The 19067-nt window shown below is 45.0% G+C and overlaps 1 protein-coding gene across 1 annotated transcript; it reads right to left on the bottom strand.

Moving 5' to 3' along the window:
• Positions 1-296: 296 nt before the first annotated feature.
• hs3st3b1b (heparan sulfate (glucosamine) 3-O-sulfotransferase 3B1b) lies at positions 297-18139 on the bottom strand. The gene is made up of 2 exons (XM_058620454.1): positions 17258-18139; positions 297-3202 (listed from the first exon to the last, which is right to left on the bottom strand). Exons 1-2 carry the CDS (start codon positions 17854-17856, stop codon positions 2584-2586), a joined length of 1218 nt encoding a protein of 405 aa, XP_058476437.1. The 5' UTR covers positions 17857-18139; the 3' UTR covers positions 297-2583.
• Positions 18140-19067: the final 928 nt, after the last annotated feature.

Genomic DNA, 19067 nt, shown 5'->3' with positions numbered 1-19067 from the left:
AGCCATAGTTTTCATATATATATATATATATTTATATATATTCGGTCGGTATCTATAAATATTAGCCTCAAAATGTATTATCGAATATCAGCATTAAGAAGCATTAATATATTAATGCTTCTTGTCCTTGCGCTGCCTCTGTATACACACAAATGCTCCTCAGTCAGGTGCGTTTTTGGACTGATTGTCTGTTTTCAGATACAAATGATGTTACAGAGACATGAAGACAACGACACAGCTCTAAGTAAAGGAACTCCACAAGAGGGTTGAGAAAATAAAAGTCAGGCACAAAGGTCTTTGGTAAAATATATACTTATTTTTTATTTATTTCTTCATACAAAGAAATATTATGAATGTTCAGTATTTAATCATCTAGAAACATCTGTTCCATTCTGCGTTTGCATTGTGTAAAATTAATTCCTTTGATGTACATACCACAAAATACTTGATTTACATGTTGTTCTCATTTCTGTACATACAGATCTGCTAGTCTAAATACATATTATATGTGGGTAAGACGAATATTTCTAACATTTTTTAGAGCTCAAGAGAGGTTGAATAAAACTCAACCATAACAAATGTAGCAACAGGTCACCATAAATGCTTCTTTTCTTTTTTGTCATCAAACATTGCACTAATGAGAGGAGGGAAGACGAAGGCTCCAAATTCTCGCTGGGAGAATCGTTGCTCAGGTAGAGTGAAGGGAAGAAAGCACTACGAAAAAAGTACAGTGTTAAGAGCCTCCATCTCCCCTGCTGCCATTGGTTTGAGGTTAAACCAGGAAGCTGCTTTCATGTGGAAGGTTGGAGGTCACAATCTGTTTGAATGACACAAGCAGGCCAACTGTGTTGTACGGGGTAGTTACAGAGGCACAGTGTTTTCCTTAGCTTCAAAAGGAAAAAAAAAAAAAAGGGACAATCAAATTGAACTAAAGCTGAGTGACAATCTGACCTTTAAAAGTGATTTGAGGGACTTAAATGTGAGAGGACATGTTGTGTACATTCACTCTGGGCCCCTGCGTGGGCAAATGAAGCACATGCTTTGGACACTTCCATATTTATCCCTGCATTGTCACCGCAGCCACACCACTGAGCATGCATAGCGCGATATAGTGTGCAGCAAGATGGAGCAGACCTTCAAAGAGCCATATCAACGTATTTTCTCCCTCTTGCATATCAAGAATTCAAGCAGAAAGACAAAAACAAAGCAGAAACAGTGGGGGTGGCAGGGGTAGTGAAACGCGATATCAACTCAGAGGGTTTTTTTTTTTTTTTGGCAACAACTTGAGAGTTGAGATCCGTGGTGGAGAGATGCAACATGTGAGGATGGCGGGCGGTGAATAAGGCATACAAGTACATTGACCATGGGACGTTGGCACGCGAGGATCTCTGATGACATCAGAGAGGTTAGACAATGAATACCCCGCCTGAGGCAATTCTTGCTGTGCTGAGAGTGCTTCACCAAAAAAAAAAACCCTCCCTCTCCCTTTGATCTCTTTAAAAGTGTGGGATCTGAGATGGAGCTTGTATGAGCGAGCGCTGTTTTTTTTTTTTTTTTCAGTGAGGTGAAGCCGAGTTGTTGTTTGTCTGTCATCTTTGTTTCTATCTTCACGCTCGAGCTCACGCAAAGACCGCCCGCCTTAAAGCGCCACCTCCCGTCCCGCTGTGCTCCGCCTCTGCAGATCCACGCGCACACAAAAATCAAACGCCGCATGACAACATTTGACCTGGGACTTGGTGTGACCTTTGAACTGAATGGATTGGGCATGAGTTCTGGCCTCACAGCCAACACGGCTCCTAATGGGGAGTTAGAAAAGCCTCGATTGATCTTCCAGTTACCTTTACCCAATTAGCATTACGTTGACATGGGCCCGGATATGGATGTGAGATCAGATTTAACATTTGATGGATGGGCCATTCATTAAATCAGACAGCAGGAGCACTGAGAATGAAAGGGCAGCTGTATACTTTAAGTATGAGCGACACAATGAGGATCAATTAGACCTATTGATCTACATGTGGCTGAGTGGAAGGGGGCAGGAGATCTGCAGAGGTTTGTATTTCAGTGAAACGCCGTCATAGAAGAATTACACTCGCAAGGACAGGGGTTTAAAAGGAAGATTAAAGTGAAGCTGCAATGCATATATGAATGAGGGCGCACATGGATTTGTGTTCTCCACCACTTTGTGAGCACTCTGTACCCGTATTACGGTGCCTCTGCATGTTCCACCCCAGTATCTTCTCCCGTTATCGCTGATAGTCTGCATTCACAAAGCACCGTTACATCCACTGAGTTTACAGGACCGCGGGGGCAGGAGCGAGAGAAATCAGAATTAAAATGAGGAATGTTACAAAAAAAAAAGAGTCAGACAGATGTGGGTCAGGTGTTATGTACAGATATGGTTAGGCAGCTTAGTGAATTAATTGCTTAGAAATAAAAATAAATTATTATAAAATAGATTTCTGTACATTTTACATATATATATTTATAGCAATATCTCCACATCTTGCCATTGAATTACAGAGGAAAAAAAAACAAAAAAAACTTCTCAACAATTTAACAATGACTCTCATGACCTTCACATCAATCCCAACCAAAGTTATGTCCCGTCATCTGGTAGAACTTCATGTTAAATGGCCTGTAGAAGTCCCGCAGCCTCTGCACCACCTCTGGGTCAATGTTGGGATGGGTCCTCCCTTTGGTTTTTCCTAGGCAGTGAGGCTTGCTGCTGCCCTCGGCCTTCTTGAGGCACGGGAAACCCTTGGTCTGGTTAAAATAAAAGTGTTTGTCAGTGATGATCCTCTTGAGGCCCAGGAAGTCCTGCACGCGGCCCAGCTCCCCCGCTGGGTCGCTGATGAGACGCTCGCCGCTCACAAACAGGATCTGCTCCATGGGGAAATACTGCAGCCAGTTGTCCAGGTGCTTGGCGTAGATGCCAATCTGGATGGCGCTCCACGAGGTGTCGATGAGCCCCGTAGTCCTGTTTTTGAAGGTGAGGCTCTCGAAAGAGGGAATGTCAGGCTTCTTAGACAGTGTCTGTGTGTAGTCTGAGATAGCTCTGGTGACCGGGTCCCTCACGACCACGATCAGCTTGGTGTCCCGAGACATGGCGGAGATCCTGGCTGGAGCCTCTCTGGTCACAAAGTAACTGGGCGTTTTCTCCATGGTGATCTGGCCCTCCAGGGTCTTGGGCATCAGCTCTCTGAGAAGAAAATGAATGAGAACAAAAAAAGGTAAGGTCTTGCATAATATAATAGAGTTGATAGAGTGTGTGTGTGTGTGTGTGTGTGTGTGTGTGTGTGTGTGTGTTGTGCAACCATTGACTCATTGCCTGTGTTTAAACTTATTATAGGGATTGGAAACCTATTAGTGGTGGCAGCTCTCCAACAACAACAGGCTCACTCACTCATACGATATCTCACTTGTGACAGAAAACAGAAAAACCCGTATTTACAGCATAATCAAACACATGGACTCATTAATAGGAATTTCCAAACCTTGGATGACCAACCTTGGATTTAACCATATTAGGAATTAGGATTTTCCCCCACCTCAGCTCCCATTTTCAGATCCCCCTCTCTGTTGCCCATTAAGATTTTGAATCATTTTAAAAATCCTAGTTTAGAATGTGTGAATCCTCATCTTTCCTCGCATCTCACTGCTGGATGTAATGTTCCAAAATATCCCAAATCCACCTGCCTCTTTATACGATTGGAGCTAAGAAGAATAAAAGAAGTCCAACAACAAACGTCTGCTTTGCTGAGTCAAGCATAGCTGAGCCCTGGTGCTCGGGGGTGGGGCAGAAAAAAAATGCCACCACATTGAAAGATGATGAGGCTGGTATGCTTGAATCAAAACGGGAATCTTGTTTTTTTGACAGGACTGGGTTTGGTTTGGTTTTGGGTGAGGGTTGGACCATGGTCCTCACACAGATATGTTACACGCAGACATATAATCAAGAAATGCTTGAGGACAAATGGTTTTGAAGGGAGAGTGAACGCGCTCGCGCTCTCCCGGCGTTTGGTTTCAGAGTTGGTGGCCGACCGCGGAGTCCAGATTACCGTGGAGGCGATAAGAGGGGTTTCACGGACACTGAGATGTGGATCACCTTTCCCTTTCGTTAATAAAACAAGCCTGTGTGATGTGTGTGGGATCAAATGTGTTTTCTGGGTGCATGGGAATGGTTTGGATTATGGAGATGTGGAAATGTTCATTCTCTTTTCTGGTAATAAAAAAAAAATTGAAAACAGCAAATACACAATTTAAAGCACCCAACAAGGGAAAAAACAAAGGATGGGAGAGATAAGAAAGGGCACTGATCCCACTGTCACAGATAAGACTCTTGTTGGCCTGTCATACCCTAAACCTCATCTTTGTCATTAAGGGCCGAGCACTGATACACCATTGTGTGGACAGTCCTTTTGTAGTGGATCCCATTCAAACACTGTTTAATCCCACACAGTGGATTTTACACAGCGATCGAGGTAAAAGACACTGAGTCGGACACATTCTGGAAGCCCTGCTCGATATTTCCCCTGAGCTCTGGCTGTTCTTCAGAAACGCACTCTCTAAAAGCTGGAATCTAGTTCATGTCCATCTAGCTCATGGCTAATTCATGTAACACCATCTTCCCATCAATGCACATTTTTGTGTGCAAACGAGAGGGAACAGTGAAGGGGGGGGAAAAGAAAGGAAAATGCCCAACGCTGAGGTAACCAATAAAATGCCTTATGGAAATGGTGTTGGCAGATTTGTGTAATCTTAATGCTCTGCCAGTGATCTAATTATGATAAAATCTTCTTGATTGCGTACACATCAGTGGGCTGAATGGAGTAGACAGAAGGGAAAAAGGGGGCCGTTTCCAAAACCTCATTAATCGCCTATTGAAATCAAAACAGATACAGCGTGCGGTTCTGTGCGAGCGCATGACAGATCTCGCTGCCAGCAAAACCATTTCTGGAGATGTAAATTCTAAAAGCACATTACAAACGCACGCATGTTCAAAATTCTTTCGGCTGCAGTGCCAAACTGTTTACACAGCAACTCTTGAACGTCTTCGAGGAGCAAAAATAAAAAACGTTCTCGATTTAAACTGCACGCTACTCTTCATTACGTTGACGCACAATGGCGATACTGCCTCCAAGGTTTCTTGTTATTCTTTGTGCGAACATGCACAAAGAGTGCACTGCCAACACAGAAGAGGCAAATGGCTTCCAATCTAATCCGATTTCAACATGACAATGGAGCATGGAGACAGGGAGGAGGCCCGAGTTACAATGTGCATAGTGATAGATTATGCTGATCCCAGCTCATGGAATCCTATTTTTTTTTTTCTTCCAAAAAAAAAAGATGTTGGGGTTTGCAGGGGCATGAAACAAGGGGATGGTTGGAGGGATAGGGAGAAAGAAAGTTGTGGGGAAGCCTCTTAAAAAAAAAATAAAGCACAAAATCTGCAAGAAGAGGCCCCCCCTAATAAAAAAAATCCCCACCTCTGTCTCTGCCCGGTCTTTCTCCCAAAGAGGCAGGAAGACAGAAAAGTGAGGGAAGACAGCAAAGAGAGAGGAGGGACATTTCAGTGGGACAAGTGGCCCTCGGAGAAACAATGCCTATTATGCTCCCTTTTGATTTATGAGGTGCTGCTGTTAAAGATTCCGTCAGCAAACAGGCAATTCTGTGACACCGGGCTCCTCTTTTTTCCTGCTTTTCTTTGAAAGTGAGCCTTTGTCCCCGAGCGCAGGGGTGAGCAGGGCAGTGGTCAGGGCAGCGGGGCGGAATGAGGGGGGGGGCAAAAAGAGAGCAGAGGAGGAGAGTGGAGGGTGGAGGGTGGAGGGGCGGGTGCTTATCGAGGGCTGAGTGGAGCACTTCTCCGTCCCTCTCCAACTCAAGTGAGAAAAGCCTTTTTGGAGGGCGCTCAGATGTCGGACATGTGCCAAGATTGCCTGGTAAACATTCACCCTGTCCCCCCTGGATACAAGCGACTCCACAGAGAAACATCTGTGGGAAGCAGCAACAGTAAAATCGGTAAATAACTAACTTGACCTCCAATATAATGACACAAATACTACTTGCTCTTTCTTTCATGATTTGAAACTGGCTCCCCCCCCCACACACACACACACACACACACACACACACACACACACACTCACTCCATGCCTCTCTCTGCACCTTTGTCCACTGAGAATATTTGCCAGTTGAAAGACATGCCAAAAAACAGTGATAAGACACAAAGCAGAAGCCCCCCCCCCGCGCCCGCCGTCACATGACAGCATCAAACAGGGGCCGGCGGTGTGGCCCTTTGGCCTGCGTTTTTAAAGAGCCCTCATCCTGCTGGAGATAAATGGCAGGCAGGAAAAGGGTTATTTCTGTCTGATGCCTCTTGCCTCCCTCCTGTCACGTTTGATTTGATGATAACGGGCTGCCACGGAGCTGTCTGTGCCATCGCATCCCTGACAAAATCACTGCTCTGCTCATAGACAAAAGAGAGACGAGAGAAGAAGAAAGAAAAAAAGGCTATTTGGCGCGTGTCTGTCGATTTTTCTGTTTGATACAAAAGCTTTTCAATTGTCTCACATGTCTTAGGGGTTGAAAGCATTTGAATGTCAAATTAGGGTTTGTTTATTTGAATACAGACAAATCGCTTTGTGTCCACCGGGAAAGGGTGTGGCTTTGCCCTTATGGGGCGTTTAAGCTGTAAAGATGTCTAATTTTTATCGTCTGAAGACCGTTGCGAGGTGACACCACCTGAGGCAACAGCGTATACTTAACAGCACTTACGGAGGAGGAAATAACCTGTCTGAGTAAACCAAGTGGAGGAAATCAAACAAATAAGCTCTTCTGGGGGGGGGGGGGGGGGGAGAGGGTGGGCGGAGTCCCACAACCCACAATTCAATATCTCCATATCTCAATGTCTCCGCTCCCTGTCCCTTCTACCCCGCTCTCTTTCCCATTGATCCCTCAAGTCCCTCTGAACCCTGGCAATCAGGCCCGAGCAAAGTGACACTTCACAAGTGGAAATAAGGAGAGGCAGCAGAGGAGGGGAGGAAGTACTGAAAGGCTCCCTTTCTTTTCCAAGGGCCTCTTAACAGAGCCCTTCACATGAACCGGCGTGGTGCATGTAGAAGCAGGAAACACAAAGAAACATCTTTATTCCGTATAGGATGATAAGCATCTTGAGCTCCACTTGTTGCCCTCACAGTGGAACATGTTTCGCGTTTGATCTCGAGCAAAACGAGCATTTGAGCGCAACGTGCTAACTCAAACGAAAACATCCATTTCAAGGACGATCCAGCGGTTTTATTATAAATAAAAACAAGTTTCAAACTGAATCGTCTCGGTTTTGTGGACGAAACACGACGTTTGAGAACATCATCGTTTTGAGGTTTTGGGGAAACGCGAATCAACATTTTTCCACATTTTCAAAGTAGGGGTTACGTGTTATGAACGCATGTATGTGCAGACACACTCCCGACTGCTACTGAGGCAGACGTACGCACACACTGGCTGAATACTTTCAAAGAAGCATTTGAGCATACACAGAAGCCAGTCCATTTAGAAATATACTCCAGTGTGCCTGAAGTCTGACATTACATGGAACCACAGAGTGTGGCTTTGGCTGTAAATTAAAAGAATAAAGGCGATGGTTTATGGCGCAGTAGGCCGGACCGCGCTGATGCGGAGTGGGAGCGGAGCTCGGGCTGCAGCTAAGGAAGCTTCATCTGGTCTCCCTTTCAAGTACTTAGAGCCGAGTCCAGGTGTTAGTATGTGGCCACTTAGAGCTTTTTGACATTTCATTTCCTGGCTGAGAAGAACCAGAGACCCCTGCTTAAATGTGAGATTTTGCAAAAAGGCGCATGCTGGAGGGGGTCTCTGTGTGCAGTTGGGCTTGATGCTGCTGCTGCTGCTGCTGCTCCATTCAAAGTGAACGAGAAGATGCCGTCAGCGCACCTCCCTCCAGAAACTGAGGTTTCAAGTTAACAGTCCTCACTGAATAATGTGTCACTGGAAACGGGAGGAAGGTGGCTGAGTGGGAGCCCCTCTGAATCATCCGTCTGCTGAAAAGATTAATAATGCAGGCTGGGCCCAGTATCAGACACTCAGACCTGGATGGGGAGCTGGAGCCCTGCATGGGATGGCGTGTATCATGACTAGATTATACTGGAAATTCTGTAGTTTAAGGGCCGGTCAGTCAGTTATTTATTTTTTTTGTCATATGGGCAGTGACATGCAGATAACCTTTTAAGGATGAAGTTTTTTTTAGCTGAAAGGCTGCAGTCTGGGTACCATTTATTACAGTTTCTAGGTCAGCGTCAGTCAACTAAATGTATTATATTTTATAAAGCAGGAAAGGATAAGAAGAATTCAGTGGAGCCGTATCTTTTGACACTTGTATCAGATTCCAGATACATACAGTATCAGATAAGCTACTTATTTATTTATCTACTCACTCTGCATACAGTTGGGGGGGTGAATAAGTACCCAATTGCTATAAATAATCCTTCTTAAAAGAGATGATACATTTCCAAATATAAACGTCTTAATCTTTTTGTGTTTCGCAGATATTTGCATGGAAAAGTTGCATAAGGCGGCCTTTAGCCACCGTTTCCCTACTTTTTTTGATAATAATCTGTGCTTCAAGTGCTCAAAAGCTCATGGACCTCATGAATTGGCACTGGCTCGCAGTTTCCCGACGGGAGAAATACAACCGATAAAAATATAAAACACGGCCTTTGAGTCCGCGGCACTTCATTTTAACTAACGACGTCTTTATCAAACGGGAAGGAAGGGAGTAACACGGAATAATGAAACACTATTTTGAGCCCTCGAATGGTCAAGCCGGTCAGAGCATTAGTCTTGCTCCTTCAGTGACACTTTGACACCCGACAACTCTGCACCGGAGTCCTCGTCCGGTTTGACAAATGCAGCTCCCAGACCTTTAACTCCATCGAGAAGCTGCTCGGTGTCAAAGCAGCCTGGGAATCCGCTGACCCTCCATGTAAACAACACAGTTAACCCGGACAACGCCAGCGCGCCCATTTATCATTTCTTCACTGGAATCAGGGAGTCATGCATCGCCATGTATAGCGTCTCTCACAGTCTGCGTGTGTCTAAGAGAGCTCGTAGGGGAGAAGGGAGAGTGAATGACGGAGAGAATGTGAGTCAAAGAGGGAGGAGTAGATGGAGAGAGAGAGAGAGGGGAAGAGAGGGGGAGCCGGGCCGTTTTGCGGTCGCAGGCCATTCAGATTGGTTTCGGGCTCGTACCCAAACTGGTTTTGGAAGCAACATCAGACACGAGTAAAGTTGAATAAATAAATAGAAAACTAACCGCCACATATAATGTCATGGAAGACATGTCAGACGCCCCCCCCCCCCCCGCCCCCCACCTCCCCCGCCCCGTTACGCTGTGAAAAAATATGTAAGTGAGGCCGCTCTTCTATCACTGCGGTACGGGCATCATCGCAAAGGCGTGACCAGCACAAATTATTCAATTTGATCGCCACCTATCATTTTCCCCCAGTTTCTACATGTATTTGTTGTTACTTGGCACCTTTTGAAAACAAAACAGGAATGTGTGGAGCCAAAAGGGGGGGGGGGGTTCAGGGTTTCAGGCCTGGAACCACATCGGCCTGTGGCCATAGGCGACTGCCTGAGTGTTAATAACCCTGCAGCGAAGCGAGGGAGCCCACCATGTGGTATAAATAAAACAGAGGAGCTGGTGAAAGGGATGGTGGAGGGTAGAGGGCAGAAATACCTCCTCCCTTCCTCTCATGAATGTGCAACAGCATGCCGAGAGTTTTTCTTCCTCTTTTTTTCCCCTTCTCCTGGCTCACCCCAAAAAAAAATCTTCATTTTTCAGGCTCAGAGGAGGCTGAAAGATCCCGTCGCTTAGGTCACACCGAGCACGACATCTCGCTCTCCTTTGTTTGACGCGCAACACTCGATGAGACAAATGAGGCCGCTGCAGCAAACACAAACACACACAGACACACACACAGAGTCACACTCACACTTGATAATGTGGCTCACAATCTGTTTAACGCTGGTAATCCTCACTAATCAGTGTGTTTGCCCTGGGTGTTTGCGGAAGGTGTTAGCCCAGAGCTAGCCACACATTCCAGCGCTCCATCAGCAGTCTATCAGGGTGTGAGAGGCTGACAGCTCAGACCTGAGGGGGGGAGGGGGGAGGGGGGGTACTGATGAACAGTGAAAGGATGAAATAAATGAATAATAAGAGGCCGAGCAAAAAAAATGTAGGTGTCACAGGTGAGGACTCGGGCTTGTGTACGTGAGCAAGTTGGTGTATAAATGTGTGTGTGTGTGTGTGTGTGTGTGTGTGTGTGTGTGTTGGGTGGGGTGGGGGGGGTGTCATGTATGTTCTTCTCCAGTCTGTTTCATCTTTTATTCATCTTTTGCTGTAGATAGATCAAGGAGTCATGTGCCTCCTGGAGCATGTCAAGTGTCAGGAAATCAGTCAGAATGGCTGATTGTGCCTGCACACCAACACAACAATGCTCACACACACACACACACACACACACACTGACACAAACAAGAGAGGGAGAGAGAGGGAGCAAGCGAGCTGCTTTGCATCGGGTTTGAATGGGGCTGTCATCCGTAACTGCCTGCACACCTTTCTGAAGGCAGGTGAACTACAAAGTGTGGGGGAGACAAAGAGGGGATTTCCTCCTCCCTCAGAGAGAAACCATCTTCCTGTGTGTTTGGGTTCCATCACTCAGACTGCAGACTGTTGCTGCAGGGTAATGTTTTACAAATTCCTGAGGACCTCCTGCCTCCCGAGCTAACGTGCAATTAGCCCACATGAGTAATGATAACACCGGTCGCGGCAATTAACCTACTCCAGTCTGAGCTGGAGAAAGCGGCGGCAGGAGCGATCGCAAGAGTTTTTATCCGGATTTGAGACGAGACGTCATCTGCTGCAATATCTCCGAGCACCAAATAGACAAAATGGCTCTCTTTTGTAACATTTCAGGTGCAAAGAGGTGTAAAAAATAGGTTTTTTGCTATATCTGCATCAGTAAACCTCTTGGTCAAAAGTGAAACTGGATCTCTTTTAATTCTGCGCCAGGACAACAGGCTATTTTGTGAAATAACACACACACACACACACACACAGAGCAGAATAAAGGCACAAAGAAGAGTGTATAAGAAAAGCTATGCTCGAGCGTGCTACATGTCCACTCTTGTTTTTAACAAATCTTTTCAACAGCTAGACACGGAGATCAGAGCAATCTCCAAACAACAACAACAAAAGAGTCAGATATGCACCATAAATAAAAAAAACACTATTTGATTCAAAATACTAAAGACTAAACGTCACACTGGACGAATGACCCAGAGTGTTGTTTCTGAGACTTTAAATCAAGGAGAGAAAAACTAAACATGGTATATATATATACACTTATATAAATATAAGTGGAATTGAACTGAGTTTGGCCAGTTTGTGTTGAATTGAAGTGTCACTGCATCTCTTATGAGAGCGAGAGAGAGAGAGGTAGAGAGAGAGAGAGAGAGAGAGCGAGAGCACAGCAGCTCTGGGAGTTCATCTGGAGAGAGTGACTGGTGTCGGGCAGCCATGGTGCAGGGAAGACAACTCAGGTCTTTTAATGAGCTCTGCTCTTTTACCGCCGGGCTAATGTAAACCTCAGGAGACCTCAGTCACTCTCTCTGCCTCTATTCAGCATGTGTGTGTGTGTGTGTGTTCTCCTCCTCCTCCTCCTCTCTCCCAGAGGCAGCCACACTCTCCGGCACCCTAATGGCTACCTCTGGGACTTAATACCTGGGACAGTTTCAGTGTCATCACTTTCTCCTCTTCTTGCACCTTCTCCCCCTCTTTGGGAAAGCGATGTGCTGGTTATAGACTTAAATGAACGTCTGTTGCATTCACACCTTTTGTTTTTTTGGTTCCATGAAAATTGGGACATAAACATGGACATGGAGTTTTTTGTTTTTTTTTAATCACAATCACAATTCCAGGTAATTACTCAGAGGTCCACAGGGGGTGATAGAGGTTCCGCAGTGGAACTTTAACATGGGCAAATGTCAAAATGATACCTTTGATATGTTTATTTAGCAGGAATGAATGACCATTCATTCTGAAATTTGTTTCCGTCAAATAAAACTACAAATTATTCTTCATCCTGTGCTTCCTTTCGTCTCAAATTCTTTTGTTGCCATCTTGGTCCGAGGGGAGGGGAAAAAAACTGGGAACTGTTGCAGCTGACACGTGAGTCTCCTGCCGGAGTGAAGGAGCACAAACAATAGTCTACACTTTCCAAAATGAATGCCTGTGTGTGTGTTTTACATTTGCATGAATTGTGTGTGTGTGTGTGAATCTTTGACAGCAAGTTTCCTTCCTGTCTCCTGTCTGTGGCAGCCATATTGTCTTCCCTGGTGTGGGTTGGTGTTCACTGGACACCATCAGGAGGAGTCAAAGGGGGGTGGGGGGTTTTGGGGGAGGCAGGCCGCCACAGTGCGGCACAGCCACTCCCCTATTCACGGGTCTCCCCTTTCACAATTAACCGGTCGTAATTTGGGGATGAAAGCCGCCCTTTCACTGTTTTTCCACCCCCTGGTTATTCTCTATTCTCAGATGGGCCATGCCAGCTTAGGCAGCAGGGAGCAATGGCTTCCGTCCCCCGTGCTTTGACCAAAGGCTTCTCTGGGAGAAGGCCACTCGTGGTCAGCGAGGCCTGCAACGAGCCCAACCCAGCGTTGGACGATCCGAGCATGACATGTGACACTGTAGTGCACAGTGCACAGCTGGAGAAATGAGACAAGCCCTTCATAAGGGAGGGATTTGAGGATGAGGAGGAACTGTGGCGAGAGGAAGTTTTAGCCAACACAGGAGCACAGTGCTTGTTTTTATGAAGGCGGAGGATGTGAACCTGCTGTCAGCTGTGTGATCGGTTGGCCTGGGCGCTCAGTCCCTGAGGAGCCGTGGAGTTCCAGGAATTAAGAAACAATCGGAGCGCAAATGCACCTCACCATCTGAATTCAACTTTCTCCTCCTCCCCAACTTTAACATGCATTAGAGCCACTTAAAAATCTTAACTGCTCCTTTTAACGACAAAACAAAGACATGATCCCCGTCTACTCACCCTAAAACTGTCATGTCATGCTCATGTTAACAGTGAGGGACAGCTTTAAAATCTCCCAGTGGGGCTTGTAGCTTCCAGACGCTTTCTGTAGCTCTGCAGATGGTCGACACGCAGAACCTGTCAGCGAGCAGACGCGAGGCTGACCCCAGCCAAAGGCCCTTATAACCCATCTCTTCACATTACCTCCAATCAGGCCTGACCAATCAATACTGGGGGATCCCAGAGGAGCCAGTGGCGTAAGATTGTCTACGTGTTTCAAAAAAACCCGAAAATGATTTGACCTCACAGCTGCCGCGGCCACAGCACCACACGCACGTGTCTCCCTCTTTTCTATACCTGCTGACCTTCAACATATGTGTGCAAACACCAGCGCTGGATGTGTGTTGTTGGTCTGATGCCTTTCACTGGCGCCCTATAGAAGCAGGTGGCCTCTTTTGCCATTGAGAGGCAGGAAGGAGGGCGAGGTCAGCGGCAACAGAGAGTGCACGGGTCACCTACGTGGAAATAAGAGCGTCCTGCGGTGAGCAGATAAAAGGCCGTGCACCCATCCAGAACTGTCCCTGACACAGGCAGGAGCTGCAGTCTGACTCCAGCTACCAGTGGGGGGGGGGGTGGACTCGCCTTCAGATAGTGGCTTTAAAACAGCAGCAAAGTCTTGCTTCAACAACAGTAGTAGTCATTTTTTTGTTTTTCCCATTAAACTTACAAACTATCCGTCACCATCACACCACCATACGGCCACATGCACTCCATTATGCCCTCTCCGACGTGTTCCTAAGCCTCTTGTTTAATTCCAAAAGCTGCTCCAAGGGAGGAGCAACAGCGTCAACACTGCCCGGGCCCTGACAGCGAGCTGAGACCAGAGCCCGCGACACGACAGCAAAACCACAGCACAGTAATTATATATCAAAGCCCCTTCGTAGGCAATAGGGCTAAATGGAATATGAAGAGAGCGACGTGCACCACAGACTGACAGGACGAGACGAGGGCTGCAGTCAGCAACAGTTAGGAGTAAATAAAATACCTCATTAAACGGAATCTGGAGCACACTGTTCACTTTTCTGCCGCTTGCTCCAAGTGAATTATTTAAAAAAAATCTTCCTTATAGATGATATAGGTGTTTTTTTAAGTGGTCACATTAGTATAAAAAAAAAAAACACTTTGTATGTCTGTTAAATCATTTTTTTTACTTGTTACATAACAAGTTTCAAGTTTAGCTACACAGTAGCCAAAACCTTTGAAGAGGAATTACAACAGGACTTGGGCTGTTGCCTCACACATGGGTGTGTTTATCTTTTCAGGAATTAACCGGCCCGCTCTGTGCCATTTATGTATGTCGCTAAAGATAAGTCAGGAAGTCGAGTTTTCACTTCAGCACAGACAGATAACACAGATGCAAATACAAAATAATGAGAAATAATGAACCAATGTTCTGTCCCCCGCTCATATTCAGTCACACTGACCCGTTGTGCCTTAGTGTGTGTGTGTGTGTGTGTGTGTGGGGCCAGTTCATGCATGACCTCACAGGGAAAATGTGTACCATCCTGATGCAGTGGACGGACCCCTCGGTCAAAAGCATGAATCGTGCGTTTGTCTTTGGCACAAATAAAAACTGTCAAACTACATCAGAAATTCATTATAACACTTGTTATCACCACCTCCATTCATATAATAGGACCTCCTCTCCCTCACTCAGTGGTAAGGTTCCAACGTGTGTGTCCACTGGGAAAGGCAAAGATGGTGCAAGCATGAGATTGTGCAAATGGACAAACAGAGAGGTGAGTTGCTCAACACACACACACACACACACACACACATATAACCGCCTCTATAAACGTGGTGCGATCTCATTCCCATGGAATAAATTTCAATGTCCTGCAATTTTGCCCATTTTAGTACATTCCAGGGTTAGAGTTATATCCCACTATCTGGTCCCACAGCACAGTTAGTGATGAGTGACGTGTGATTTTCTCTGTCCATCATCATCATGGATCAAAATAAAGAAAGAATTATTTCATTTCCACCACAGCGACACCTTACACCAACTGTTCCAATGAGAGGTTTGAAAATCTGTTTTTCAACACGTTCATTGATTTTTTTATTCATTTTTTTAGGGCACATATCTTGTTGCCTCATTTCACGATATACAATATTCTGATTTTTCTATGTCAGTGTAGTGTAAGATATAAAACTGCCATGTCTTTCTGTGTGTGTGCGAGTTGTGAGGCGGCCCCGGGCCCCGTTTTTGGCACCGACCGGGCCAGAAAAAGACTAAAGTGGATTCTAGTTTCAGTCTGTATATATATGCTTGAATTTTTATTTCAACCGAAAAACCTTGAGTCATGGCTCCTTTACAAGGTTGAAAACATACTAAATTTCACGGCGTGGACAGCACTTTTACACAACTCCCTGTTGGGTCCAAAGAAAAAAAAAAGAAAGAAAGTTGGAAATAGTTTAAGTGGAAGTTGAGTTAAATAACAGAGTGAAACCTAAAGGCCCTGCAGTAAATCTCTGCTTCTATCAGAGCACTCTTTATTTTGAATGCTGCCAACACTGGGCTCCCTTTTTTTCATGATGTCCAACATTGTTGGGGCCCTCTTCAAGGTCTTGCATATTTAACATGGACAACAAGAGCACTGGGTCAAATCCGTTAATTCCATACACATTTTAATTGAATGTGTTGGTTAAGGTTCACTATTTTTTTCTTCTTCTCTTTTTTAACTTCACATACAACTTTGAGACACAAAACCTGGCTCTTTTTTTTGAAGAAAATGGCTGAAAGAAAGTGGTTTATTTTGAGAGAAGTGCAAACAGCCAGTCCATAAATGAATGCAGGAGGTTTATTAACTGTAATCTATTTGTGGAAATCAATAATATATTCTAATATTGGCCTAAATTATCAATAAAAGCAAACCAAAAAAGCAGGAGGGAAATTTGAAAAGTACTATTGCTTTGTTGAGGTTTTTTTTTATTTATTTTTTTATTTTAAAACCCATTAAAGTTCTGACCCTCATTTCGTTAAATGAGCGCGTTGTGATGTAAACGCGCGGGATAATGTTAGTTTGTAAAACTGAGGCGACGTTTAAACGGGTTTTGTTCCTCACTTTTGTTTTGCAGATCCCTGTTCTCGCGCAGCGTCTGGAGCTATTTAGGGCCCGCAGATCCATTGACATAAGAATGGCCAGAGCACACTCACACACACACACACACACACACTTTCAGCTCCGTCTGTCAACACTGTTCACTTCAATATAATTCTACAAAGAGAACAAGAAGTAGTAGAAGAAGTAGAAATCACAATTACAGTCTCCCTTCCTGCGTGTTTTGAACCCTCAAATGTTTGGCGTTCTTGTATTTTGGGTGTTATCACACTGGGATCACGAAGACTTGGGCAAATTGCCATCAATCACAAACGCGATGAAATAAAATGCAGCAGCACAGCAGATGATGCTGATAAAGTAAATGTAATTTTGAAAAAAAAGAGAAGAGAGAGAGAAAAAAAAAATGTATTAAAAACAGATTGATCCAAAAGCCCGAGGACGCATCACCGCGAAGGTGCAGTGTTGCTCTGCGCCCAACAGAGATCACTGCACGTCGCACAAACAGGCCAGTGCAAAAAAGAGAGACCTGCAGCAGCTTCAGAGGACTTTTCCCCTCAATTAAAATGCAATAAAATAAAAATAAACATGAAGCCAATGACACATTTGATTACACAGGAATATTGTGTATGAGCCAGCAGACTTGTGAGGACGCACGTGTTTAAATCCGTTCGGAATCAATTCCAACTGTACTGCTGAATGAATATCATAAACAAATGTAATAATCATTTAAATGTGGCCTACTTAAACGAGGCTACATGAATGAAATAGTGAGTCTAAAGTTGAGTGAGTGAGTGGATGAATTAGGACACCAGTGAAAAATTGGACAATGATGCAAAATAAATAGAAAATATCTGACCAACGCTTTTGGCACTGGTCATCTGTGCGTAAAAGCAATTCAATCTATGAAGTGCTGAAATAGAATTATCCAAAAAGTCTCTAGTCACAGACTTTTGTATTATTATTATTATTATTTCGTATTATTTATGGATACATTCAGACATCATCCAGACGCACAGGGGTAAAATAATCGGACTGTACCTGTACCACTCCAGCCCGTTGTCATAGTTGCGGTCGAAGAAGTGCGGCTCGGCTCCCACGGCTCTGATGTCTGGATGAACCCGGAGAAACTCCAGCAGAGCCCGGGTGCCTCCTTTCTTCACGCCGATGATGATCGCCTGCGGCATCTTCTTGCTCCCGGAGCCGTTGGAGAAGCTGGACATGGCGCTGGGCTCCGGCGCTCTCTGCTGCTGCTGCTGCTCTGCGCCGCGCACCTCGTCCCACGTCTCGTCGCCTCTGTCCGCGTCCAGCTCGTCGTCAAGCAGATCCCTGGACGCAGCGGTGCGGATGGACGGCTCCTCGTAGTCGCTCTCTATATCCTCCCACGGCTGCGGTTTGGCCATCAGCCGGGACACCAGGTCCGTGCCGCCGCTCTCTGTCCTCTTGGCCACCGCCGCGCCAGTCTCCCTGCCCCGGTAACCGTCCACCACCAAACTTGGCATAGTGGAGCAGTAGCCCACGCAGGAGTAGAGCATGTAAACCCAGACTAAAAACATGATGCTGAGCAGGAGTAGTTTCTTCTTCACGGGGCTGGAGCAGAGGGCGTGCGGGCTGTGACACACCGGGCTGCTATATTCCATAAGCCTCTCGGGTCAAAATCATTTCCCTGCAGCGGCGCATATTTGCCCAATTCACTCCCGGTGGCACAATCCTCGCAAAAGTACGCGCATCATGCTCTCCTAAAACTCCAAATACGTACAACTAAGAAATAAAATAATAATAATTCAAAATAAAAAAAACACACTAATGTAAATATAACCGTAGTAAATGATACATCCAGGAATGAACGCGCGTGGAGGAATTATTACGCATAGTTGACGAATATGGAAAACGGTTGCTGCTGCTGCTGCTGCTGTGGGATCAACTCAGGTTCGTTAAAAGCTGCTGCTGCTGCTGCTGCACCTTATAGAGAAGCAGAGTTTGGAGCGACAGCGGCAGCAGCCAATCAAACTGCGAGGGACATGAATATGCAGCCCCGGGTCCACGAGAGCGCACCAATCACAGGGAGAGGTAGGCGGGGAGAGCTCAGCCGTGGGATCCACACAAGAAGAAGAAGAAGAAGAAGAAGCGTGCGCGCTGCAAGTTTGGAAAACTTTCTTATTGGGCATAACAAAAAAAAATTGAGTTCAATTGAGTGAAGTTGAAATCATGTCCGGACTTGGTGGGATTACTTTCAGATTATCCTGCCAGGTGATTCCCACGCGGTTTGCACACACTTCTGCGCACCAATTATTGATAGATAAAATCAAAGAAAGTGAAATTCCAAACACTTTAAATCAAAGCAACATAAAGACGTCAAGATAAAAAAAAATTAAATAAATACCATCATTAGTGATCGGATTTTTGGACAGATTTGATTTTATGACTGACGCTGAATTGAAGGTCACTGCTTTCACAGTTGTAATAATTCAAAAAGTAATTCTAAAAAGACCCTTTTCTCTGAATTATAACTATAAATACACACCATTAACTGGACTTAAAGGTCCACGATTACTTAGAGTCTATCTTTTTAGTTTATTTCTGATTATTAGGGGGTGGTTTTTCCTCTTTCCATTGTCATTTTTAATATAAATCCATTCACTTTTCAACAGGTCCCTTCTATTTCGCCCACTGACGGAAAATGTAATATTTGATATGAGCCGAATAAAAAGAAAAGGTTTAATACTCTCATGGCTATCTTGCTATATTATTATAATTATAATTATAATTATAATTATAATTAATAACTACAACTAAAATAAAAGTTTTTAAACTCAGCGGGTAATGTGGTAAATAACCCCCACAAGTCATG

Source organism: Solea solea, chromosome 21, assembly GCF_958295425.1.
Source record: "Solea solea chromosome 21, fSolSol10.1, whole genome shotgun sequence".
NCBI classification, from domain to species: Eukaryota; Metazoa; Chordata; class Actinopteri; order Pleuronectiformes; family Soleidae; genus Solea; species Solea solea.
The sequence above is the reverse complement of the archived record's forward strand: the minus strand, read 5'-3'. Positions and strand labels throughout refer to the sequence as shown.

Bases quoted from the DNA above. Each gene is read 5' to 3' on its own strand.
- hs3st3b1b (XM_058620454.1), bottom strand. From the start codon at position 17,856: ATGGAATATAGCAGCCCGGTGTGTCACAGCCCGCACGCCCTCTGCTCC. The intron at 3,203-17,257 runs GTACAGTCCGAT...TTTTCTTCTCAG, and splicing joins AACGGGCTGGAGTGGTACAG to AGAGCTGATGCCCAAGACCC.